General features: G+C 41.6%; 1 protein-coding gene across 1 annotated transcript in view; it reads right to left on the bottom strand.

Annotated features, from left to right (window-relative positions):
- Window positions 1–24,675, bottom strand: part of ADGRG4 (adhesion G protein-coupled receptor G4) — a gene marked incomplete at both ends in the record, with an annotated part of 135,938 nt that overhangs the window by 21,539 nt on the left and 89,724 nt on the right. Inside the window, 7 exon segments of the mRNA XM_081081682.1 lie at window positions 4,562–4,842; window positions 9,515–9,593; window positions 12,920–13,188; window positions 15,056–15,177; window positions 17,740–17,843; window positions 21,900–21,945; window positions 23,114–23,233. Coding sequence (XP_080937808.1) covers window positions 4,562–4,842; window positions 9,515–9,593; window positions 12,920–13,188; window positions 15,056–15,177; window positions 17,740–17,843; window positions 21,900–21,945; window positions 23,114–23,233 — 1,021 coding nt within the window.

Below are 24,675 nucleotides of genomic sequence, written 5' to 3'. Positions count from 1 at the left end.
TCCTGCCATCTGCCCCGGTTTGGACCTTCCTCCTACCAGCATCATGCTCAGATTGGGAGACTTTGTTTTAAGAGGACAATGAAAAATGGTAGTCTTCAAAAATACTATGCAGCTGTAAAAAGGAAGGAACTCCTATCATTTGCAACAGCATGGATGGAGCTGGAGAGCATTATGCTAAGTGAAATAAGTCAGTCAGAGAAAGATAAATATCACATGCTCTCACTCATTTGTGGATTATAATGAACAACATAAACCAATGAACAAAAACAGATGTAGAGACAGAGAAGCATCGATCAGATGCTCAAAACTCAGAGGGAAGGCAGGGGAAGGTGGGGCTAAGGATGAGAGACCAACCAAAGGACTTGTATGCATGCATATAAGCATAAGCGATGGCTGTGGACAACAGGGGGTGAGGGTGAGGGCAGGATTGGGGATATGAGGGGACATTTGGGGGATAAGGACAAATTTGTAATATCTTAATCAATAAAGGGAAAAATAAATTAAATAAAAGAATACTTAGAGCAAACGAGAATAAGGATGGACTTGAAGAAAGGCTGAAAGAGCTGAGGTGTTGTATTTGGTTAGGAGAAAACTTGAAGTGGGTAATATAGGGTAAGGAGAGATGGTAGCTATAGTCACAATACCCTCTGAAAGGGCTGTCATGAAAAGGACAAATTCTATTTGTTTTGTGTGGTTGCCAGGTTAGAACTAGAAACAATGGGAGGAAGCCACAAACAATCATGTAGTAACAAATCACAGCTAGTGTTTATTCACCAATGACTAGATCATAGGCATTGTACTATTAATCTAATTTTTATAGATGAAAGACCTCAGAGCCCAAGAAATCTAGTAAACTTGATCCAGGCACAGAGCTGATGTTGAACTGACAGCATCAGGGCTGAGGACAGGTATTCTGGCTGCAAAGCCCAAAAGCTTAACCACTATACACACTACTCTCAGGAAAGGATGACCCAGGTAAATTTTAGAGCTGATTACATGCTACAGTGGCACGAATACACATTATATTAATATATTTAATGAACTTTGTTGTAAACCTTAAATTTATACAATGTTATATGTCAAATACATTTCAATTTTTAAAAAGAGAGAAGTTAAATATTCTGCTGTATAGAATAATGAGCTCTCAGTCTCTGGAAAGTTTGAGGCAGAGGCATGTAACTTCTTGTCACTTTATGGCAAGTTGGATTGGGAAGTTATTGGTTCCCTGATTCCAGCCCTGAGACTTTCTGATTCCAGGTGGGAGGCAGAAATCTGGAGGCTAAATGGAATGACAAATCTCACCACTTATGCTGAGGAATTTGTCTCCATTTGTAACCAAACAAATGTGGTGATGAATCAAGCATCCTTTTTTGAGCAGCAGCCACCTGGAAGGTGGTACAGCAACCTGATGAGAGTAAACCCTAGTCTCAGAGCAGGTAAAACTCCAGCTCCAGCATGAACAAGGGGCAATAGTGACAACAAACACCTATTACTGTTCTGATTTCCTGCATGGAGTTTAAGTTAGTTCTCAGACTTAAAGGTTATTCTGTGAATTCCAATGAGCTGCCTGCCAGCTCTCCCTTTCTGCCTGACAGCCTTCCTTTTTCTTTCCAATAACAGATTGATCTGCTTACTCATTAGAGCATAGGAATGAGGGAAGATGTCAGGTTTTTGTCAACTGCATTTTTATTTGTGCACCCGTCCTTCAGAAATGGCTCATGATGATCATACTTTTTCACACCTAACCACAGGGAAACCCTCTTCAGCCAAAATTATGAATTTGCCATCTGTCTTTTAAATGGCTACTTTGTTCACTTGCTTCACTGCATTCTTGTTTTGAGTAGTGTGTGTGTGTGTGTGTGTGAGAGAGAGAGAGAGAGAGAGAGAGAGAGAGAGAGAGAGAGAGAGAGAGAGAGACTTGTGTTTGAAACTGAGGGCTCTGAAAACACCCTCTCGTCAACATGGCACATTCTCTTTTGTAGGAAGGACTAGAAACTAGAAAGGCTTGGTGCTTTACTGACATAAAGCATATCTAACAGACAGAGACAGCTTGGCTCTGTTGATGTTGGATCTATGGGACTTTGGTTTTAGTCATCAGGAGAACCGCAATTGGATTGTGCTCCTACCTATGTAGGCTTCCTGCTTAGATACTACATCCCTTCCACAATAAGAATGGAGCACTTGCTGTTTTTAAAACACTCCTCCCCCCTTTTAAGTTCTAAACTGCTTTGCTTTCTTGTTCTTTTGTCAGCTTCCCTTCCCTTTAACCCCTCTTTCCATAAAGTGAGTGCATTTCTCCTCAGAATGAGTGACCCAGAGAGAAGCCTGGAGTTAGCGCTGAGGAAGAAATCTGCACAGGCATCTAGTTTCTAATTTACTTCTGTGTAAATTCTACACCGAGTCTGGTTAGTTCTTAAACCATCATAATACAGAGACCAGGGTAATCTCTGTGTAGTCCAGGTAGTTATGTAAAGAGGTAAAGTATAGAATCATCACCACAGCCTCAGTCAACAATCAAGGATACAATCAAGTGCTGACAGCCTCCAAGGGAACCATGAGAGTGAGGTGGAGAGCTCACAAAAATTCTGTCCTCACTATAATAAAGAATAATAATGGCATGTGAAGGAAGAACAATACATTTTGTGTCTTTTCACAATCCAATCAGAATATGGCTATATATGGTTAGCATAATCTGGTGGGAAAAATAGTTTCAGTTGATACACTTCATTGCTGAAAAATGAAGTGGTTTCTTGAATCATTAGACATGATGGAAAAAATCTATGTCTTATTCTAGATTGTTTCCCACTTTCCCTGTAGCACCTTGTAAATGTTTACATACCAATTCATATTTCCCACAATTCCTCAGGGATTAATAACCACAATGTCAAAGTGTTCTGAAGTTTTTTAAATGCTGGGCTAAACCAAAAATTTTTTTAATCCTCATCCTTGATATATTTTTATTGACTTCAGAGAGAGGAAGGGAGAGAGACACACAGAGAGAAAGATTCATGTGAGAGAGAAACATTGATCGGTTCCCTCCCTTAAGAGACCTGACCAGAGATTGAACCCAAAACCTAGATACATGCCCTAAATGGGAATTGAATACGTAACCTTTTGGTGTGCAGGACAATGCTCCAACCAATTAAGCTACTGGTCAGGGCTAAAACAAATTTTTAAAAGTATTTTCCCCCCAACAGAATTTCTCAGAGCTTTTTAATGTATACGTGCCATTTCAAGAATGGGGACACGTAGTTTGCTGCATTTCCCAAACTTCTTTGACCATAGAACCCTTTTCCTCCTGGAGCATCCTACGGAACCACCAAAAAGCATTTATCAAATTAATAAATAGTTAAAAGCACTAAAGGAGACCCTAACTCAATGAACTGCCCAAGTCGACTCACAGTGGCCTTACTGCAGTGGCCCAAATCAAGAGGGCCAAACTTAAGCATAAGAGCCTGAGGTGGAGTTTGAGACTCAGAAATCACTCTGCATGCCTCTTTCTCCCAAGATTTTTTAGTAGGCAAAATCCAGCTAAAATGAACATCAACACTTATTCAGAGGTATATTAACCAGATCCTGAGCTTTTACTTCTCATGTCATCTTTGGCCTACCATTTAATCACTTCATTATCATTTGTTTTCCTTTCAACAGAAAATAGGAAGGAGATTAAAGAGCTATAGAGCCATTAGTTTAGAATAATCTAATTCAGCCCTTTGTGGCAACTTTTTCAAGTTTAATTTGTAGTAAAACCAAGACTAGAACCTTACCCTCTTGCCTTGACTGACTACTCTTTGCTCTTCACCTTCATTCCTCTGTGACTCTACAATTTCCTGGCCTGGCTCCTTTTTATATTGTGTTAGGATATCTAATGCAACCATAGTCTATGAGGTCAAAAGTTTAATGTTTCACCTTGGCCAGTTGTTCAGTGGTTAGAGCATTGGCTGGAGGATCCAAAGGTCACAGGTTCGATTCCTAGTCAAGGGCACGTACCTCAGCTGCAAGTTTGCTCCCTGCCCCAGGGTTGCATGTGAGAGGTAACCAGTTGATGTGTTTCTGTCACATTAATGTTTCTCTCTCTCTCCCCCCTCCTCCTCCTTTCCTTTCACTATCTCTGAGAATCAATGAAAAAGAATATCCTCAGGTGAGGATTAAAAAGTTTAATGTTTCTACTGTCCAGTAATTGCTATGTAAAATTGGATAGTGCACTTCAAAATGTCAACACAAATGTAAATCTGTACAATTACCAGCACAATGTGTTGACATATTGCTATAAGAGGTATTACCAATTGGTGTTTGTTATAGACATTGCCAACTAGTTGGAGTTGAGTTAGCTATTTGAACTTCTTTTTAAAACATGAGAAAGAGAGGCTGGGCTATTTAATGAAGTCCTAACATCTAGCCAATGTTTCTAATGGCTGTATGTCAACTCATTGACAGCAGAGACCTCTTGGAGTATCTTTCCTTCCCTTGAATCCCTGAAAGATGAGCTTATTTTCCAATACAGCAAAAGATTTGGTGGAGGCTTAGCTAGACACAGAAAATACAAAGAAGCAGAAATTACCTTGTAAAGTATTAAAAATGGCAAAAAGATACAAGAAAAGGATCCTCACAGGTCCCCAGGCGAAAAAGGCAAACCCCCAGGTGAGGCCAAGTAAGAATGTTAGGCTTGTTGTGCTTTTGAGGTCATATAGGATCATCTTCTGCCGAGTCTTCTGGCTTTGGGATTTTATGGAATTCAGTTGAGCAAGAACAGTGCAGAACATGGAGAAATTAATGAGAAATATGAGGCAAAAATAAGCCACAACTGAGATGTAAAATAGAGAATTGTCTTTAATCCAACAACTGTAAGAGATAAAACAGAGAAGACCATTGTGAGGTAGAGAAATATAAACTCACATTTTTCAGTGAGACTCTGAAGATCCTCTAGTTGATTTCATTCCATCTGAGAATACCTAGTTAACAGACCTCACTCATACTCACAGGGGCAGAGCTGAAAATCAAATCTCAATCTCTTAAACCACAGTCCAGGTTTCTTTCCAGTGTTGAGCCAGAAAGCCCAGAGGATTTTATGCCCTACATATACAGAAACCTCTCAGTCCAATTCCCGAGGAGGCGATTCTCTTCCTCAACAGCATAAAAACAAATGAAGTATTTCCTCCAAAAGTGGTCCTTCCCTCATACCTGAGCTTTTATTTGCAGGATAAATATCACAGTAAAAGGACATGAGCAATGAATGGCTTTTCTGAATGTTATATCAAACAGTGATGAGCTTATCAGAGTTAATGAAAATGCAACAAAAAGGAAACAGCTCTGATTTTATTACTTTAAAGTAGGATGTATACTTTAAACTTCCCACCACAGCCCTAGCCGATTTGGCTCAGTGGATAGCACATTGGCCTGTGGACTGACGGGCCCTAGGTTCAATTCCAGTCAAGGGCAACATGCCCAGGTCGCGGGCTCCATCCCCAGGAGGGGTTGTGCAGGAGGCAGCCAATCAATGATTCTCTACCATCACTGATGTTTCTATCTCTCTCTCTCTTCCTTCCTATCTGAAATAAATAAAAATATATTTTTAAAAATAAATAAATAAACTTCCCACCACAGCTACTAGTTTGGTCTACAGAGGCAACAATAGTCACTGGGGTGATTAATGGCTCTACCATTTCTATTAAAAAATAAATATTTGGTGATTCATAAGCACAAATATTTCATATAATAAAATTTCCAATTACTGATGGTATTACCTCTGATTTTTTTTTAACATAGACAAGCTTCACTAATTTAACTATGTATCAACTTAGCTGAGACCTCTTTTTCAGAACAGGGAAATTCTCTTGTGCTTATATTATTCATGCTGGTGTGAATATTTTTGTGTGTGTGTGAGTTTGGGTATGTTTGTGTGTCTTGGGAGGGAGTGGGGGGGGGAAACATTTAACTTCCCTAATAGAATCTAATACTTAAGCTTCCCTGAATATCATCTTCAACATTAAAGAAAGCTATAGAAACTCATAAAAGAAGCAGCACTATATGTTTGAATAGAAAATCATCTCCAAGACATATTGTTAAATACCAAATAATGTTTATCTACCATTTGGTTAACAAAGTGTGCAAGAGAATAGCTATACAAATTTGATTATAATAAGAGTTGCATAACATGTATATAAGCCAAACCAATGGACATGGACAACAGGGGGATGGGAGCATGAGTTTGTGTGGGGGGGGGAGGTTGGGCATTAATGGGGGGGATGAGTACACATTTGTAATACCTTAACTAATAATAATAATTAAAAAAAAGAATAAATGTCACAATTAGGATAAAAAAAAAGAGTTGCATAAAGGGTGAGAAACTGGGTAGTTGAGGCTGGAAGAGGGTTTTATTTTTCATCCTCTACCCTTTTCTACATTTGAATTTTGTGCCGTATTCCTGTGTTACTTCTTTAAAAAATATATTTTAAAAGCTCTTAGAGCATTCTGCCTCTTACTAACCACTTCACATATGAAAGGGGTGTTTTCAGAGGTAGTGGTATTGATTTTGTTCTGGCTTTGCTTTTGCTTTTGTTCTTTGAAGAATAACCATTAGCTAGATAATTAGCTAGACTTTAAGTCACAAAACAGTCATGGAAGGAAGATGGAGGATGAGATGAGAAAAGAAAGGGAAGGGAAAGAAAGGACAGCAAGGAACTATGATTAGAAGGCATATGCTGGAAAGGGCAATAGAATTTTGACCTTCTGGAAACTCTCATCTCAATATGAAAAATGGAGGAGTCGGGGGGGGGGAGGCAAGGTCTCCTACTTTTGATTACAGTCCAGTGAGAGAGAAAAATCTATAGTGAAAAAGTACTTGAGAGGCAACGCTGAAGAAAATGGATATGGGTAAGTAAATAAAATCAGAAATGAGACTGTGCAGTCTAAAGGACTACATGGTAACTATCTACAGGCCTATAAAAGAAGGTTCTAGAGAGATAGAGCAAAGTAAATGGCTACTCTCTTGTGGCTGTGCATGAAAGAATCAAAGAGATGGATAGATAGATAGATAGATAGATAGATAGATAGATAGATCAATCTACACTAATAAAATAGAAACATGCAAATTGGTGTCACTCTGCTACCCTTCCCATTGGCTAATCAGGGCGATTTGCAAATTAACTGCCAGCCAATATGGCGGCCGGCAGCGAGGCAGCTTGAAGCGAACATGAGGCTTGCTTGCTTCAGTGACAGAGGATTCCAACATTCCCCGCCTGCCGCTGCCGGCCTCTGAGCTTGCAGTTTGAAACATTGTTACAAATATAGAAGCTAAATAAAACCCCAGAAACCTGCTTTCAGCCAGCCGGGATCTCAGAGCTGGAGTTGATACAGTGTTTTGATTATAGAACCCAAACAAACCAGATACCTGCTTTCAGCAGCCGAGGCCTAAGAGCTGGAGCCAAGCCTCAGAGCTAAAGCTGGCCCAGAATAAAAAGAAAAAAGAAAAAAAGGAGCGGTTGGGAGCTCTAGTTACCCGCCACCCTGAAAACAGCCCTCAGCCTCTCACCCAGACTGGCCAGGCACACCAGTGGGGACCCCCACCCTGAATGGTGTGTGACCAGATGCAAACAGCCATCATTCCTTTCATACAGGCTGGCCAGGCACCCCAGTGGGGACCCCCACCCTGATCCAGGACACCCTTCAGGGCAAACCAGCTGGCCCCCACCAGTGCACCAGGCCTCTATCCTATATAGTAAAAGGGTAATATGCCTCCCAGCACCGGGATCAGCGTGACAGGGGGCAGCGCCCAAACCCCCTGATCACCCTGCGGCTCTGTGTGTGACAGTGGGCAGGACCACAACCTCCCTATCCACCCTGCTCTGTTCGTGACAAGGGAAGGCACTCCAACCCCCTGATCAGTCCTGCTCTGTGCCTGATAGGGGGGAGCTCCCGAACCCCCTGATCGCTCTGCGGCTCTGTGTGTGAGAGGGTGCGGTGCCCCAAACCCCTGATTGGCCCTGCTCTGTGGGTGATAGAGGGCGATGCCCCAACTGCCCCCCACGGGCCCTGCTCTGTGTGTGAAGGGGTAGAGCCATAACCTCCCCATTGGCCCTGCCCTGAGTGTGACAGGGTGTGGTGCCCCAACCCCCTGAACTGCCCTGCTCTGTGTGTGACAGGGGGTGGTGCCCCAACTCCCCTATCGGCCCTACTCTGTGAGTGACAGGGGGGAGCTTCCTAATCCCCTGATTGACCCTGCTCTGTGTGTGACAGGGGGGAGCTTCCTAACCCCCTGATTGACCCTGCTCTGTGAGTGACAGGCAGTGGCGCCGCAACCTCCCCATCGACCCTGCCTTGAGTGTGACAGGGGGCGGTGCCCCAGCCCCCCAATTGGCCCTACCCTGAGCGTGACTGAGGGTGGCATCGCAACCTCCCGATCCACCCTGCTCTGTGCATGACAGGGGGCAGTGCCCCAACTCCCCAATCGGCCCTGCTCTGAGCCTGACCAGAGGCTGCACCTAGGGATTGGGCCTGCCCTCTGCCACCCGAAAGCAGGCCTAAGCCAGCAGGTCGTTATCTCCCCGAGGGGTCCCAGACTGTGAGAGGGCACAGGCCGGGCTGAGGCCCCCCCCCCCCCCCCGCGTGCACAAATTTTCGTGCACCGGGCCTCTAGTAGATAGATAAGAAAGAAGGAAGGAAGGAAGGAGGAAGGAAGGAAGGAAGGAAGGAAGGAAGGAAGGAAGGAAGGAAGGGAGGGAGGGAGGGAGGGAGGGAGGGAGGGAGGGAGGGAGGAAGGAAGGAAGGAAGGAAGGAAGGAAGGGAAAAAGAGAGGGAGGGAGGAAAATAATAGAAAAACAATAGTACAAAGCTGAGTCAATTTACAAAGAAAAGAGGTGGAATCTTCTTCAGGGGAGAGCTTTGTTGTTGAAAGGTAGAAAGTGTTTTCCATCCTGTCTCAGTATTTTCTTATAGTGACAACTCCAATTCCTTCCAAGTTCTGCAAGTTTTCTAATTATAATAGTTGCAAGTTATATAGCACTTACCATGGTACAGGCCACATGCTGAGCACTTTCTATACATAATGTCATTTTAATTTGCACACAGCATTGAAAGCAAACATTATTATTCCCCTTTTCCAGAGCAGGAAATGAAAGTAAGAGGTAAAGTAAGTTACCCAAGGTCATACAGAGCCCAGGTACTTAACCATCTTGTGAGTGTGTTCATGACTGTGTTTAGGCCAGAAAGGCTGAGGTTGAATCTTTCCTGAAGCCAGCATCAAGACAAAGCCTGAGGCCAGAAACACCCCACCATAATCTGATGGTCAAGAGCATCATCAGCCCTGGCCAGGTAAGTTCAGTTGTGTCAGTCATCCCAATATGCCAAGATTGCAGATTAGATTCCCAGTCAGTGCAAATGTGAGAATCAACTAATGAATGCATAAATAAGTGGCACAACGAATCTCTCTCTCTCTCTCCCTCTCCTCTCTATTTCTCTCTAATTCATACAAAATACAGAACGTCATCACTTGAGAAGCAGAGATGCTGGTACTTACAATGGAGATGTGGTGTTCAGAGTTCCATACAGATCTTTCTTCACACTCAATATGATTGTCACCATGATTGCTGGGATCCCTAGTGTGGGGAAGCAAGCCAAAGGCATCCCATTAGAAAGCAGGGGAAAGATCCTGATCAATGACTCTGTGCACTGATAAGTTAAGCCACTGTTTAAATGAATCACAGATGCACAGGCATCAAAATACCATTGTTTGCAAAATGTTTGTAAATTCTTCTAAGTTAAACATTTCTAGGAGTTCTCCAATCTGTTAAACTAAACAGCATGCCAGTGGCTCCAATAAAACACCCACTGGTTATTAAAAATAGCTCAAGTACCAAAAATCAACTTGGCAATAGAAGTATCTAGTTCATTGGAATGCAAATTTGCATCAAGCCTTTCTTCTCAGATGATGAGCCTCCAATTTTTTCTTTTGTTCAATACTGCCCCTCATTTCCTGACATCTTTTTGTCTCAGTTACCTTGGATGAAGGGCACAGGCAATCAGTTGCAGCCTTTAGTGTTTTTCTGACAGAGGAGCTGTTTCTATACTCGTTACCAGTTTGACATTTTGACTAGATCGACTGGTCAAGGACGAGTCAATTCAGCCAAACTATAATAAAGCAATCAGTTCAGTCAAAGTAGTCAAGCTTGATGTGAGTATAGACACAGGGTTTAAAAATTCAATTTCATATACATTTTGCAAAACTTAAATGATTTCTTTACTTCTAACAATGTACTTCTGCTAAACTAATAGCATTATTACACCTGCACATAGTTTAGGAGTTTTGTAAGAAGCTGTTCTAAATTCCAGAGTGCTAAGCATCTTGAGAAATTTTCCATTGTCCTATCCCCGTGGTCGGCAAACTGCGGCTCGCGAGCCATATGCGGCTTTTTGGCCCCTTGAGTGTGGCTCTTCCTAAGCCTTAGGAGTACCCTAATTAAGTTAATAACAATGTACCTACCTATATAGTTTAAGTTTAAAAAATTTGGCTCTCAAAAGAAATTTCAATCATTGTACTGTTGATATTTGGCTCTGTTGACTAATGAGTTTGGCGACCACTGTCTTATCCTGTGATAAACAGGACAATCCCTTCAGATCTACATTTTTCTCATCTAACACAGTGGCTAGCATGATGTAGATATTTGAAAAAATACCTGTTGGAGACCAGAAGAAGAGGAGGGAGGGAAGTCTTACATTTAGGATGGAAGTTGTGAGGTGGTCCCAAGCTCTGTTTACACTTTAATAATTAAAAAATATATATCCCTACTGATTGTTATTTATTAAATGTGGACAAATCTACTGCCTTGGACAGAGACTTAAAGGAATAAAACATTTTCAATAGGTTGCTTTGGCATTAGAAAGGCAGAACTTCAAACACAAACAGATCCTAATATTCATTTTCCTTAGAGCTGATTGCATTTATCTAATAGTTAAATGCTCTGAAACTCCCTGTAGTGGGACAGCTCTGGACTGGCTCCCTGGCAACCTTGCAGGTATCCATATAGGCATAGGCTTGAACCACAGCTGATCTGAATTTTGACAGAATGCTTTATGATCCTCCATGAATTTAAGAAGGTAGCAGGCCTATGAGAAGGTGTTCCAAGATCATCTCCTATTTGCCTCCCTATCTTTTCTCAGAGGCTGTCATGAGACAGTTTCTCATTGCCTCCAAATTCTGAGGAGGTGTGTGGCTTTGCACACTTCCTCCTCAGAACAGAACTGCAGAATAAAATACTGCATACCTTCAGTTTAGAGCTGGCTCCTCAACAAGGAATTCTACAACTCTTGTGACAGCCATCTGTTCCCCTTTTGTTTTGCTGTCATTCTTCATAGTGTGTGAGACAAAGACTTGGGGAGCTGACACCTTTAGCTATTCTTCTTTTCACCACCAATGTAAGTAATAAACTGAATATAAAAGTTGCCTTGGCTTGTGTGTGTACTTAACACTCTCCAAGTTTTTCCTGCCTCCAAAGTACCAAGCCTAGCCTTTCCTGACACTCCAGTACCCCAGGAAGTGGGTGTAGAACCAGAATATCAAATAGATGAAAAGTCAGCCCTGGGAAACACCAATATTTAAGGAGCAAGGGTCTGATGGAGGAACAGTCTGAAGAGGAAGTTTAAAATGAATGATGATGAGGGAGAAGGAAGGCCAGGATCCAGTGCTACTAGTATTTACAGCCCCTTCACAGTTAGCCATATGTGGATTTTCAGCTCTTTGGATTACTTGTGAAGACTCTTCCACAATTTATTCAATCTTCCCGTTGACAGTTGACTAGAGATGAAGGATGTGAGGCATAAATGGGAGAGTATTGACTGTTTTGGGCTCTGTGTTTCTGATGGATTCCAAAGTGCACTAAAACAATTTTTTCGACTACACTTTGTTTAATATTGCCTTTCTGTACTCCCCACATTAGCATAGATAATAGCACTGACCTTATCCAATTAAAGCTTGTAATATGTTAACTCATTAAAAGGATGAGTAGCTAATTGGGAAGCTATTGTCTTTAGAAAAGCAGTGGAAGATAAAATCTGTCTCCCTGTGTATCCTATGCATTCCACTTAATATACATCTCCTATGTGCCTAACATTTTCTGAATTCACAATCTGTTTTGAATAGCAAAGTGAGGAGTCGGGAAAGGAGCTGAGCTGACCCTGTCAGTTAGAAATACAGTCAAGAATCCAATGAAATGACATCTAATTTAGGAAAGTTTCATGCTGAGTTTCATTCCTGGCTTCTTCCAGACGGAAGCAGTGATAGTGACAGTCATGAGGTGTAGTGAGAATCAGGGCATGTCTGACTGAGCACCACTTCACACATTGCAACTCCTTTCCCTGTCCCTTAAGCAATATGGTTAGATCACAGAGGTTAAAAGTCTGAACTATAAAGACAGATTCCCTGGTTCAAATTCCAGTTCTGCCAGTTTGTATGGCTATGTTGAGTTTAGGCAAATTACCTGATTCCTTTGTGACTCAGTGCCCTAATATATTAAGTGGAAGTAATGATTAGAGATTTTGTAAAGATTAAATGAGTATGTAAAGCACTTAGAACAGTTCTGGCACATGTAAGTGATGCCTAAATGCTGGCTGTTATAACAGTAAGATTTTGTCGGGATTGTAACTTCCATAATGGGAAGGATAAAATCAGCTCACTACATAGATCAGCATTTAGCATATACACAAGCAGATGTTCATTAAATATTTGAAGGCTGATTCCTCACAATGGAGGTTAAAAGTTGAATTTCTAGATCAATATAGGCAGAAAAAGAGATATAGATCCAAATACCAGTGAGGCAATCCTTAATTCTTTACCTATGATAATAACAGACTTTGGTCCCAAATAATTTGTCTAATGGAGCCAGAATTAGAAAGACAGAGACATCAAGGACAATGGCAACATACTTACCCCAACCAACTAGGCAAAATTTAAGAATATAATTGGGAATGTATATGTTGAAGACTTTAACTAGAGCAAAATACATGTGCACTGCCTCCAGGCCCATCCATGTCAAAGAAACGAGCAGGAAGTAATGAAGTGCCACTGCTGCTGTGATACAAAGTCCCTCTGTCTGAAATGATGACGACCAAGAATTGAACAGAAAAACCAGGTTTAGCATCAGTAGTGCAGCACACAAATTGATCAGGATTTTGGAAGGATGGTCTTTTCGAAGTTTGCTAAAAGAAAAAGGACATATTTAGCAAATCAGGGTCTTTGTTTTTAATCAAGCCTTGCTACATCTTATCTGCATAATAAGTGAAAGAATGAAAAATTTCTTATTAAAATTAAAGTACTCATATCACTTCACATGTACTGAATTTTAGAGTTTCCCACTTTCTCTCCAGGTAGAGTCAAAGTATCCTAAGTACAGTGACCTTTACTAACAGGAATAATAATAGCCTCTATCAACTAAGCATCACCTTTTTCTTTTCTTTTTTGGTGGGGGGGGGGGGGTGCAGAGAAGGAAGGAAGGTGTATCCTGGATAGACAATTCTATCATCACTCCATCATACTCAAGGCTATATCTAAATATAACCAAATAGCAGGATATCTGTGCAAACCATTTCAAGTAGTTACTTGGATATTTCCAAAGATCCAGACATTTGCCATCATGGAAATATGACCTTAAGTTTCACTAAGTGATTACAATTGTACTTTGTGAAAACTGACCCAGTATTTTCCAAATTAGAAAAATATATATTTTCCTTTCATTCTTTTTTATTTCTATTAAGTATTTACTGATTTAAATTTTGCAATTTTCATTAGGTGTATATGTGGTTTTTAAAATTGAGGTAAATAGTAGAGTACACAGATCTTAAGAATGCAACTCAATGAATCTTTACATATGAATATACCTAAGGGAATGCCACCCAGATCAGAATGTAAAATATTTTAAACATCTCAGAAGGCTTCTCCATTCTTTCCCTCATTAAATATTCCCACTAGAGGTAACCAATATTCTAACTTCTATCTCTATATATTTAGTTTCGCCTGTACTTGGAATTTCATGTAAATGGAACCATCTTCTCTTTCTAGCTTTCTTTGCTCAACTCTATGTCAATGAGAATTAGATATTATGTTGCACTGAATCGAAGTAGTTTATTCTTTTTCTTTTTACTGCTGTGAAACATTTCACTTATGAATATACCAGAATTTATTAATCCAGTTACCTATTAATGTACACTGGGGTTTCCCATTTTTGGCCACTATGAATGAAGCTACTTTGAATATTCTTGTATATATATTTTTGTGGACATATGCAATCATTTCTCTCTAATAGTGAGATTCTCTCTAGTAGCTCGATGTATATTTATCTTTAGTAGGTATTGCCAGAGACTTTTCCTATGTGTCTATGCCATTCTTGTATTCCCACCAGCAATGTATGAGCTCTAATTGTTCCATATCCTTGTTGGCTCTTACTATGTTCAACTTTTTAAATGTAAGCCATTCTGGTGGGTGCATCAAAGTGTAAGTGTGGTTTTAATGATCATTTCTCTGATGAATAATAATGTTGAGAAACTTGTCATATGCTTATTAGCTATTTAGGTAAGGACTAGAGCTAGGCATAGATATCTTCTTTTATGGGGTACCTGCTCAAGTCTTTTGCCCATTTTTAAATTGTATTGTATGTCTTTTGCTTTTTGACTTGTAGGAGTTTCTACATATTCTGAATACAAGTCTTTTGTCAAATATATATCTTCTCCCAACCTACAGTTTGCCTTTTCACTATCTTAATGATGTCTTTTGATGAAAGAAGTTTTAATTTTAATGAAGTCCAATTTATCAGTTTTTTTCTTTTATGATTAGTGTTTTTGTATCCTGTTAGAAAAATCTTTTTCTTATCCCAACCCTCTTGCTTTAAAAAAATTCAATTATAAGCCTTGGTTGTTTTCTTTTTTAACATGTCCACCTCAGAGTCTAATGGATCTGACCTATTACTATTGTGATGAATCAGAACCTTTTATGAAATTAACCAGGTTAAAATGACAACGGCATCCATCAAACCAAATTAAATTTACTCAGACCAAGAATGTATCAACTTACTGAAAAGCTATGTATGTCACCATTGCAACTCCTAGGAAAATGGAGGAGATTCCACATCCGGTGTATGTTATAAGTACTAATATCTGCTCATTCACTGCATCCACTGCAGACCTTGATAAATCCTAGGGAAAGCATTGCATTGTTTTTATACATGTGCCAGAACAAATTTATGGTAAAATGCTTCCAGTGCTGTCCTAACCGGTTTGGCTCAGTGGATAGAGCATCAGCCTGCGGAGTCAAGGGTCCCAGGTTCGATTCCGGTCAAGGGCATGTACCTTGGTTGTGGGCACATCCACAGTAGGGAGTGTGCAGGAGGCAGCTGATCGATGTTTCTCTCTCATCGATGTTTCTAACTCTCTATCCCTTTCCTTCTCCCTTCCTGTCTATAAAAAAATCAATAAAATATATATTTTTTAAAAATACTTCCAGTGCTCACTAACAGGAGGTTCCCAAGGTCGATATCATCTCTGCTACAACTCTAATAAAACCAAAGTATGTAGATGAATTTATAATAAGACTGCATAGTTTTTTGAATATGTGTAGTGTAACTTGCAGTGTACAGGGCATAAAAAGCCATCAACAGCACTGGAAGAACATTTAATCCTTGATTTTATTTTCATTAACATGTCCCACACTTAAAATGTAACCAAACTAATAGATGTGAATTGTAGACGCAAAGTGAATCATTATCTGAACTAACCATTCCCAAATACTACACAAAACATCAAAAACAAATGTTCCTTTTCCTTAGAACTTAAATAACTTTTCTAAAATTAAGAGGCAAAATGGACCTTGGAGATCGCATAATCCAGTAATTTCTTAACCTGAGGATGATAAAAGACCTAAAATGGCATGCAAAATCATTTGAGTATATGAGTGCATTGTTCTGGGAAGAAGGTCAGTAGAATTCATCAGATGGTTACAGAGATTCATGACCAATAAAAGGTTAAGAAGCACTGATCTACTCTGGTAATTCTCAACTGGAAATGATTTTTGTCCCTCCTCTAGGGACATTTAGCAATGTCTGCAAACATTTTGGTTGTCACAACTGGGGAAGATGCTACTGGCATCTAGTGGGTATATGCCAGGGAGGCTGCTAAATATCTTACAATACACAGAACTGCCCCCCACAACAAAGAATGATTTGCCCAGAATATCAATAGTGCCAAGGTTAAGAAATCCTGGTCTATGCCAATCTTTCACATTTCGGAAGACAAATCTAAGGTCCAAACAAGTAAAACAAACTGACCAAAATCACATAGGTATTTAGTGACAGAGTAGGCATATGAGCTCTGGTGTTTTGACTTCTACTATTATGTTTTAACCAATTTGGAGGGAGCTAAACAAAATTCTTACAAGTCAATAGGTATCAATAGAGCACCTCTTATTTGTTGAATAGATATGGTAAAAATAAATATAAAACAGACTCTCAGCACTCAAGGAGCTTACTATCAATAAAATAAGCAACTCATGCATGACACATTCAACTAACAGTATATAACATACAATAAGGTAACTTAAGAGAGCTAAGAAAGTACTTGTGCATGGGTACAGAAAAAAGAACACATTTGAGAGCCATTTTGAAGGAAAACTCAGCAAGTCCTGATGTTAAGGAGGACTGTAGGGAATGAAGGAGATAGAAGATTTAACAATGTTGCTGAAGCCTGGATATGTAAATTGACCAGATAACTCTTGTTTGGTTACCTACTGCAAGTATTTTTTAATTCATCTTTCCTACACTATAATTTGACAAGAATTATTAAAATTAAAAATTTTAATGACCATGCCATTTACCCCAGCAATTATACTTCCATCAATTTATCCTACATAAATATTTACATCAGTGTTTATAGGTAAATGAATAAAAATGGTTGTTGCAGCATTGTTCACAATGGAGGAAACAGTAACAACTAAAATGCTTATCCATTTGGGATTGCTTAAATTCACCATGTTAAATCCACACAATGGAATACTATAAAGACACTTAAAAATTGAAATAGATGGCCGAAACCGGTTTGGCTCAGTGGATGGAGCGTCGGCCTGCGGACTGAGGGGTCCCAGGTTCGATTCCGGTCAGGGGCATGTGCCTGGGTTGTGGGCACTTCCCCGGTGGGGGATGTGCGGGAGGCAGCTGATCGATGTTTCTCTCTCATCGATGTTTCTGGCTCTCTGTCTCTCTCTCTTCCTCTCTGTAGAAAGTCAATGAAATATATTTTTTAAAAAAATGGAAATAGATGGATACACATTTTCCTGAAAGGTGTCATATATATATATATATATATATATATATATATATATATATATATATATATTATTAGGTGGAAAGCAAGTAGTAAAAACAGTATAAATAACTTGACTTAATCTCATTTTATAAAACAAAAACATATATTAATATACACATAGGAAAAGATTCTGAAAGAATATACATAAAGGTATTAAAGGTGGTAATCTCTTGGGAGGGGGATTGTAGGAACCTTTTCTGTAATGTTTTAATTGTGAGGAGCAGGCATTAATTTTATAAGGAGAAAAATAAACACTTATTTTAATCTCTATTTGTATGAACACAGGTGAGCTTTTTTTCCACTTGACACTTTTCTATAACTTAGTTCACAAATATATTCCTGAACTGTAATCCAATAAAAGTTGTCAAAATTCTATCAAGGCGTGCTTAAGAGACAACTCACCATTAAGACTCCAAAATGGGTGAGGTGGTCACAATGACAGATTGTGTAATTTATATTTGTTTCCTTTACTTTACAGCCTGATGAATTCCATCCACCTAGCCCATCTGCAGGAGACAGAAGGAAATTTCAAAGCAATTTTTGTTTTTCTCAGAAATATTTAAATTTTCATTATATGCACCTTCCAAACATGTCTTATAATTAGTATTGTTTGTTAAGACAGCAACATAGAGGTATAATTGAACACTGAAATTAAATTAAGTCTAGTAAGCTCAATTGATGTTGGGGGGGAGGCTTCATAAATGTCATAACTTCTTGGCTCTCACTTTTCCTGTTTCTATACAGATTATGACAGACTCTAATCATGAGCAACAGTTCTGCCACCATGCTAAAACGACAGAATTAAGTACTGTTCTTTTTCAAGTAGCACAAATAGGAAACAGGTAGATCTAGAACTTTCTGAAGGACACAAGTTATGGAATATAGGCTGACACTTGGGCATGCGCTGTGAGACTGGAATAGACATCTGAAATAACCAGTTCAATCCAGAATTCAAATAATCTCACGTTCTTTGTACTCAAGCCAGATCATGGTCTGAAGCCCCTTAAGGCCAATTAAAGCTTCTGGTCTACTTGACACCTGCCTAGTTTCTCACTCCTGAACATATTTAGGATTCTAACACCAACCCTCAAACTTCCATAACCTGTAGATTTTGGGTACTAGATCAGATTTAGAGTAAAACCTCCAGGGTAGCCCCAGACCAAAGAGGTTATTCTAAGGCAGACAGCTAAATATGATCAACATTTTTCCATCTAGGATAACTCCATAGATTCCAGAGGTTCTGGATCCATGGACAGAGGGGTAGGGGTAAAGGGTGACCTGGAAGAACCAAGGAACTTGCATTAATGAGCAGATAAACTTATTTAGGCTGTGAGGGGCAAAGCTCACCATTTTACGGGACTCCTATCCTGGGAGACTTGGAGGGGACCAGGAAATCACAGTACTATCTCTGTTGTATTCCCATTTCCCAGGGAGTTAAGTGGGAAGAGACTTTCTCTTTTCTCTCAGAATTCCAAGGATACTGTAAAATGACAAGTTCCCAGGCAGAGCTTCCACAGGTAGAAGACTGGTCACATAACCACTCCTGGCATTCCAGGGGAAATTGATTCTGTGTGGGAATTCTCTGAGATTAGGCAATATCCCTGAAGATTCAAATTGAGATGGCAAGCCTAAGAGGGACCCATTCAGCATCTTATCCCCAACCCATTCTCTTACTGTCCACAAAGACTCATACCTAGCAAATCAGGAAGGGCCCTTAAAGACCAAGCTGGAAGTCTTATCTCCTCAATGAAAAGATAAAAATATTGGAGCCCCAAGAGATAAATGGATTACCCAAGGACAAACAGTAAGGTTAGAAGAGATGAGGAAATAAAGGGAAAGATTTAGCAGTAGATGTTGCAAATCTCTGTGGGAAACCACAGATAAAGAGCCAGATGTTCATTCCTCAAATTTATTTAATCAGCTTGAGGCCAATCTGCTCTGTGTCTACTAGCTTTCTTCCAACTTTGCTTACCCCTGAGTTGTGTGATTTTCTGATCCCCAAAATAAGTCTCTTATAGAGAAGAACATGTTTTTTTAAACCTCCATGCCCTTATCTACACTAATAAAAGAGAAAAATGGTAATTGGCATACGGCGCTACCCTTTTCATTGGCTAATCAGGGCTATATGCAAATTAACTGCCAACTAAGGTGGCAGTTAACTGCCAACAAAGATGGCGGTTAATTTGCATATGTAGGCACAATGCAGGGAGGCGAAAGGGAAAGCAGGAAGAAGCCCCCTGCCACTGACAGTGATCGGAAACCCAGGGGGGAGCTAAGAGCCAGGGAATCAGGCGCCTTTGCCGCCCTGGCCAGTGATAGCAGGAAGTAGGGGTGGAGCCAGCAATGGGAGCTGGGCACGGTCGAGGCTGGCAGTCCCCGGAGCTAGGGGTCCCTTGCCTGGGCCTAAAGTGGAGCCCACGATCGCGGGGCCGCTGCAGCTGCGGGTCCCCGCTGCCCGGGCCGGATGCCTCAGCCAGAGGCATCCTGCAGGGGCAGGGGCGGAGCCCGCGCAATCGCGGCGCCCCCCGCTGCCACTGTGGGTCCCAGCTGCCCAGGCTGGACGCCTAGGCCAGAGGCGTTAGGCCTGGGCAGGGGCAGAGCGGGAGATTGCGGCACTGCTGCTTCTGTGGGTCCCCGCTGCCTGGGCTGGATGCCTCTGCCAGAGGCATTAGGCCTGGGCAGGGGCAGAGCGGGAGATCGCGGGGAGCTGGGAGTCCCCTGCCCAGGCCTGACAACTCTGCCGGAGGCCTCAGGCCTGGTCAAGGGGCCGATCCGGTGATTGGTGATTGGAGGGTGATGAGGGTCAACTCCTCTGGCCGAGGCATCAGGCCTGGGCTGGGGGCTGGGGGTCCCCTGCCCAGGCCTGATGCCTGGGCCAGAGGCATCAGGCCTGGGTGGGGGGCGGAGCCGGGGATTGGGGGGATATGATGGTCCCCTTGCCCAGGCCTGAAGCCTGGGTCAGAGGCGTCAGGCTTGGGCGGGGGGTGGAGCAAGCGATCAGAGGGAGTTGGGGGTTCCCTGACCAGGCATGATTCCTGGGCCAGAGGCCTCAGGCCTGGGCGGGGGTCAGAGCCAGTGATCGGGAGGAGGTGGGGGTCCCCTGTCCAAGCCTGACACCTCTGGCAGAGGCGTCAGGCCTGGGCAAGGGGCCGATCAGGCAATCGGAGGGTGATGGGGGTCTACGCCTCTGGCCGAGGCATCAGGCCTGGGCAAGGGGCAGAGCCAGTAATCGGAGGGGTTTGGGGGTCCCCTGCTCAGGCCTGACACCTGGGCCAGAGGCATCAGGCCTGGGCTGGGGGCAGAACCAGTGATGGGGGGAAATGAGGGTCCCCTGCCCAGGCCTGACGCCTCTGTCAGAGGCGTCAGGCCTGGGCAAGGGGCCGATCCTGCGATTGGAGGGTGATGAAGGTCAACACCTGAGGGCTCCCAGTATGTGAGAGGGGGCAGGCTGGGCTGAGGGACACTCCCCCCCCCCCACCCAGTGCACGAATTTCATGCACCGGGCCCCTAGTTCTATATAATAAAGAGGTAATATGCAAATTGACAGGTACACCCTCACAAGATGGCTTCCCAGGAGGCAGGGCTTTTGATGCTGACTGGCATAGAAACCTACCAATCAGAACCTAATCAGGGTGAACTGCGAAGACAGAACCTAAGGTGGGGGCTGAAAAGGGGTTTTAAGGGAAACAGCTGTTTGGTGTAAGGTGTAAGAAAGTGGTTCAATTTTTTAATGACCGGTTTGGCAGTATAGTGCATATGGCTGGCTATCAGTCCAGATATAGGGATTATGTATTTTTGTCTGCCAAGAGCATCTCCTCCTCCATTTAAGCAATCCTATCCTATATAATCTATCTATACTAAAAAAAAGGGGGGTAATATGCTAATTAGACCTGGTCCACTGGCCATCTTCCAGACTTCCAACTTCCTTCCGGACAAAGCCATGTGGTGGGGGCCAAGGCAGAAGTAGTTAGGGGTGATCAGGCCAGCAGGGTAGAGCAGTTGGCGGTGAGATCAGGCCAGCAGGGGGTTGGGGGCAATCAGGCCGGCAGGGGAGGGAAGTTTTGAGGGAGATCAAGATGATAGGAGAGGACAGTTGGGGGCGAGACCAGGCAGGCAGGCAGAGGCAATTAGGGGCAATCAGGCAGGCAGGCATAAAGGTTAGGGATGATCAAGCAGGAAGGCAGAGGAGTTAGAGACAATCAGGCAGGCAGGCAGAGGCAGTTAGGGGCGATCAGGCAGGTAGGTAGGTGAGCGGCTAGGAGCCAGCAGTCCCAGATTGCAAGAGGGATGTCTGACTGCCAGTTTAGGCCTGATCCCTGTGGTCCCCAATTGGAGAGGGTGCAGGCTGGGCTGAGGGATGCCGCCCCTCCCCCCCGCACGAATTTTGTGCACCAGGCCACTAGTTGATTATAAAGCTCATATTTGTATTTCTGCAAATCAGAGTTCTCTGTAGGGCCTGATAAGACAGTAGCTTCAGTAAAACTCCCTTGCTTCAACTGCCAAACAGAAAAATGGCCAGGGGCAAAGTCTCACTGAAAGACAAAGTTTTGAAAAATGCTTACTGTTCTTCACAAAGTCCCAAAAGGCACAATGAACTTGATCATAATTCTAGAAAAAAGAAAAATCATAGGTAAGCACCTTTCCTTGTGATAGTTACTACACAATAGCAAGTACACACAAGTGTTTTGTTTTTTTCTTACTGTTTTTTCAAATAGTATATACACATAGACCATTTGTGAGTTGGTTTTAAGACTAACCACAGATAACTTGGGATTTACAAGAAAGAAAACAACATGTTATGTATGGTGATCTGGTGTGTGTCCCTTAAAATATTTGATAACATGTGAATTTTCCACACTCTCCCCGTGCGAGGCCCAGGAGGAGGCTGTGGATGGACAGTGCAGGTCTGATGTATGGAAGGTGTTGCACATGGAACTTTGGAATTTGGGGCTCAAAGCTGAGATCAAGCCTTATAGGTACAAGGTTGAGCTGCCTCCTTCTTAGGCCTAATGAGCATTCCTGAGGCCTCACTAGCTTCTGCAATCTCTAGGACTGGAGACAATGAGAAACTGGTTATTGGGGCATGCTTGGAGTGCTGTGGACCCAGATGGAATTGACATCTTACCCAGCTAACATATTTCATTTGGTATCTGGATTCTTTTTAATTCCCTTTCCCATTTGTTCTTCTTCCCTTCTAGAATTAAGAGCTGGGAAGAATATGTTGTACCATGTGGTCTTTTAGATTGGGAATGAAGGAAGCTATTAAGACTTCTCACTGGACATACATTAACATCAAAAAATGCAATAGTAGTTCATTATTATACCATGGCTAAATTTGATCATTTAGTAATATATACCTTATGTTTTTCCATATGACTATGGCTTTAAATCTTTGGTGATAATTAATACATATTGTAATGTTCTTCATGGAAATTCAAAGGATAAAGATATTTAAATATTATTTTAAGTTGTTTGCTTCACTCTTAAGTACATGGAATTAAATACCATTTAGTGTGATGGGACAACCACAAATCCACATGCTCATAGTCACACCTCTGCCAATCTGTCACAGTGCTAGAAGTTCACCATTAGTTATCCCTTTAGGCTAAGGCATTATTTCTAGAAATCCCAATTATAATACATCTCAGCTACCTGAAATGGAATAATCTTCATTAAGTTTTGGATCACATCGGTTAACTAGCCAATTATTTTTATTGGGAAAATCATGGAGGGTTTCTGAGGCCTTTTTATTCTGAGATGAAAATGGATGTGTTACCTGGTTTCCTTCAAGATGCTGCAGAGTAATAACTACTGGGTCAGCCAAGTTTTGAATGGATATACCTGAAATGCTGGCACTCACAACGTATGTGGTTAATGTATTAGTGACGTTTTTGATCTATAGATGAAACATAAGGAAGAGGAGTTCAGGTCCTAAATTTCTAATTTTTTGCATTCCAATAATCAATATAGAATTTTGAAGTAATATACATAATTAGGTAGAGAAATATGGAAAATAAAATCACGAGTTAAGAAAAAATTTTTAGAGATTGTGTAGCTCATCTCCTGTCTTCATATAAGGTCTCATTTATACCAAATTAGAACAATTTATTAATATCCATACACCCAAATATCCACCCAACAAGCATTGTTTTTGTGCCTGCTACTCAATACTGCACAAGCAACAAAATCAAACTATTCCCTACTTTGATAACTTTCTGGACCACGATATGACCCAACTTATCCCAGTTATAACCCTCAAGCATCCTTACTTCTCAGGAGCCTCTCCTTATAAGGAACATAAATCCATCATGACTTAGTTATAAGCAACTTCTTATTCTATCCTCACTGGAAATGGAAGTAGATTGATCAACATCTTGCTTGGAACAAGTCTCTGAGGACATTCATCCCCCCCAAGGAGACCAAGAACTCTGAGGCCAGAGCACAGGCATTATGTGTCTTGTTGTCTCCCACATGTAGGTATTTTATCTTGTACCCACAGTGAGTCAGTTACTTTGTTACTGGGTCACTGAAACAATATAAGCATTTTTTAAAAATATGTTTTATTGATTTTTTACAGAGAGGAAGGGAGAGAGATAGAGAGTTAGAAACATTGATGAGAGAGAAACATCAATCAGCTGCCTCCTGCACACCCCCTACTGGAGATGTGCCCGCAACCAAGGTACATGCCCTTGACCAGAATCGAACCAGGGACCTTTCAGTCCACAGGCTGACTCTCTATCCACTGAGCCAAACTGGTTAAGGCAATATAAGCATTTTTCAGTTAAACTGAGGCCTGGGGAGGCTTAAAAACTTGGACAAAATTCATACAGCTAGTGAGCGATAGGGCAGGGCTGCTTAACAAATGTTGGTTTAAAGGAAACAAACTAGAATGTAGTCCTTAAGGTGTGGGGCTTGATAATTAGCAAGGCCAAAGTGCTACATGTCAAGGCTTCAGGAAACAAAGCAGCTGAAAACTGCCTCTTCTAGGGCACAAGTGACTGTCTCTTCTAAGGCACAAGTGAAGAAATGAAAGATAGGGCAGATGCAAGACAGGAGGGAGAAGAATCAAATCTTCTGAAGACTTGTCAAGAAAATTTAGAGGAGGTGAGCCCAAATGATGTCCCTTGGGGAGCCTACTGGGCCACTTTCAGAAGATGACAAATCTTCATATTTCTGAGCCCTGCAGCCACTAAGAACTCAGTACTTGTGAGTACAGCCTGGGTTCACTAGGAAGCTACTCATTTCCTGTTTTTGACCAATTATGTTCCTCTAAAGCCAGCTTAATGGTTCAGGACTCCCTTTACAGTGTAATTGCTTTGGTGTAGCCTGATTTAAAGT

Source organism: Myotis nattereri, assembly GCF_964212035.1.
Source record: "Myotis nattereri genome assembly, chromosome: X".
Classification (NCBI taxonomy): Eukaryota; Metazoa; Chordata; class Mammalia; order Chiroptera; family Vespertilionidae; genus Myotis; species Myotis nattereri.
This window is presented reverse-complemented; position numbering and strand designations above follow the sequence as displayed.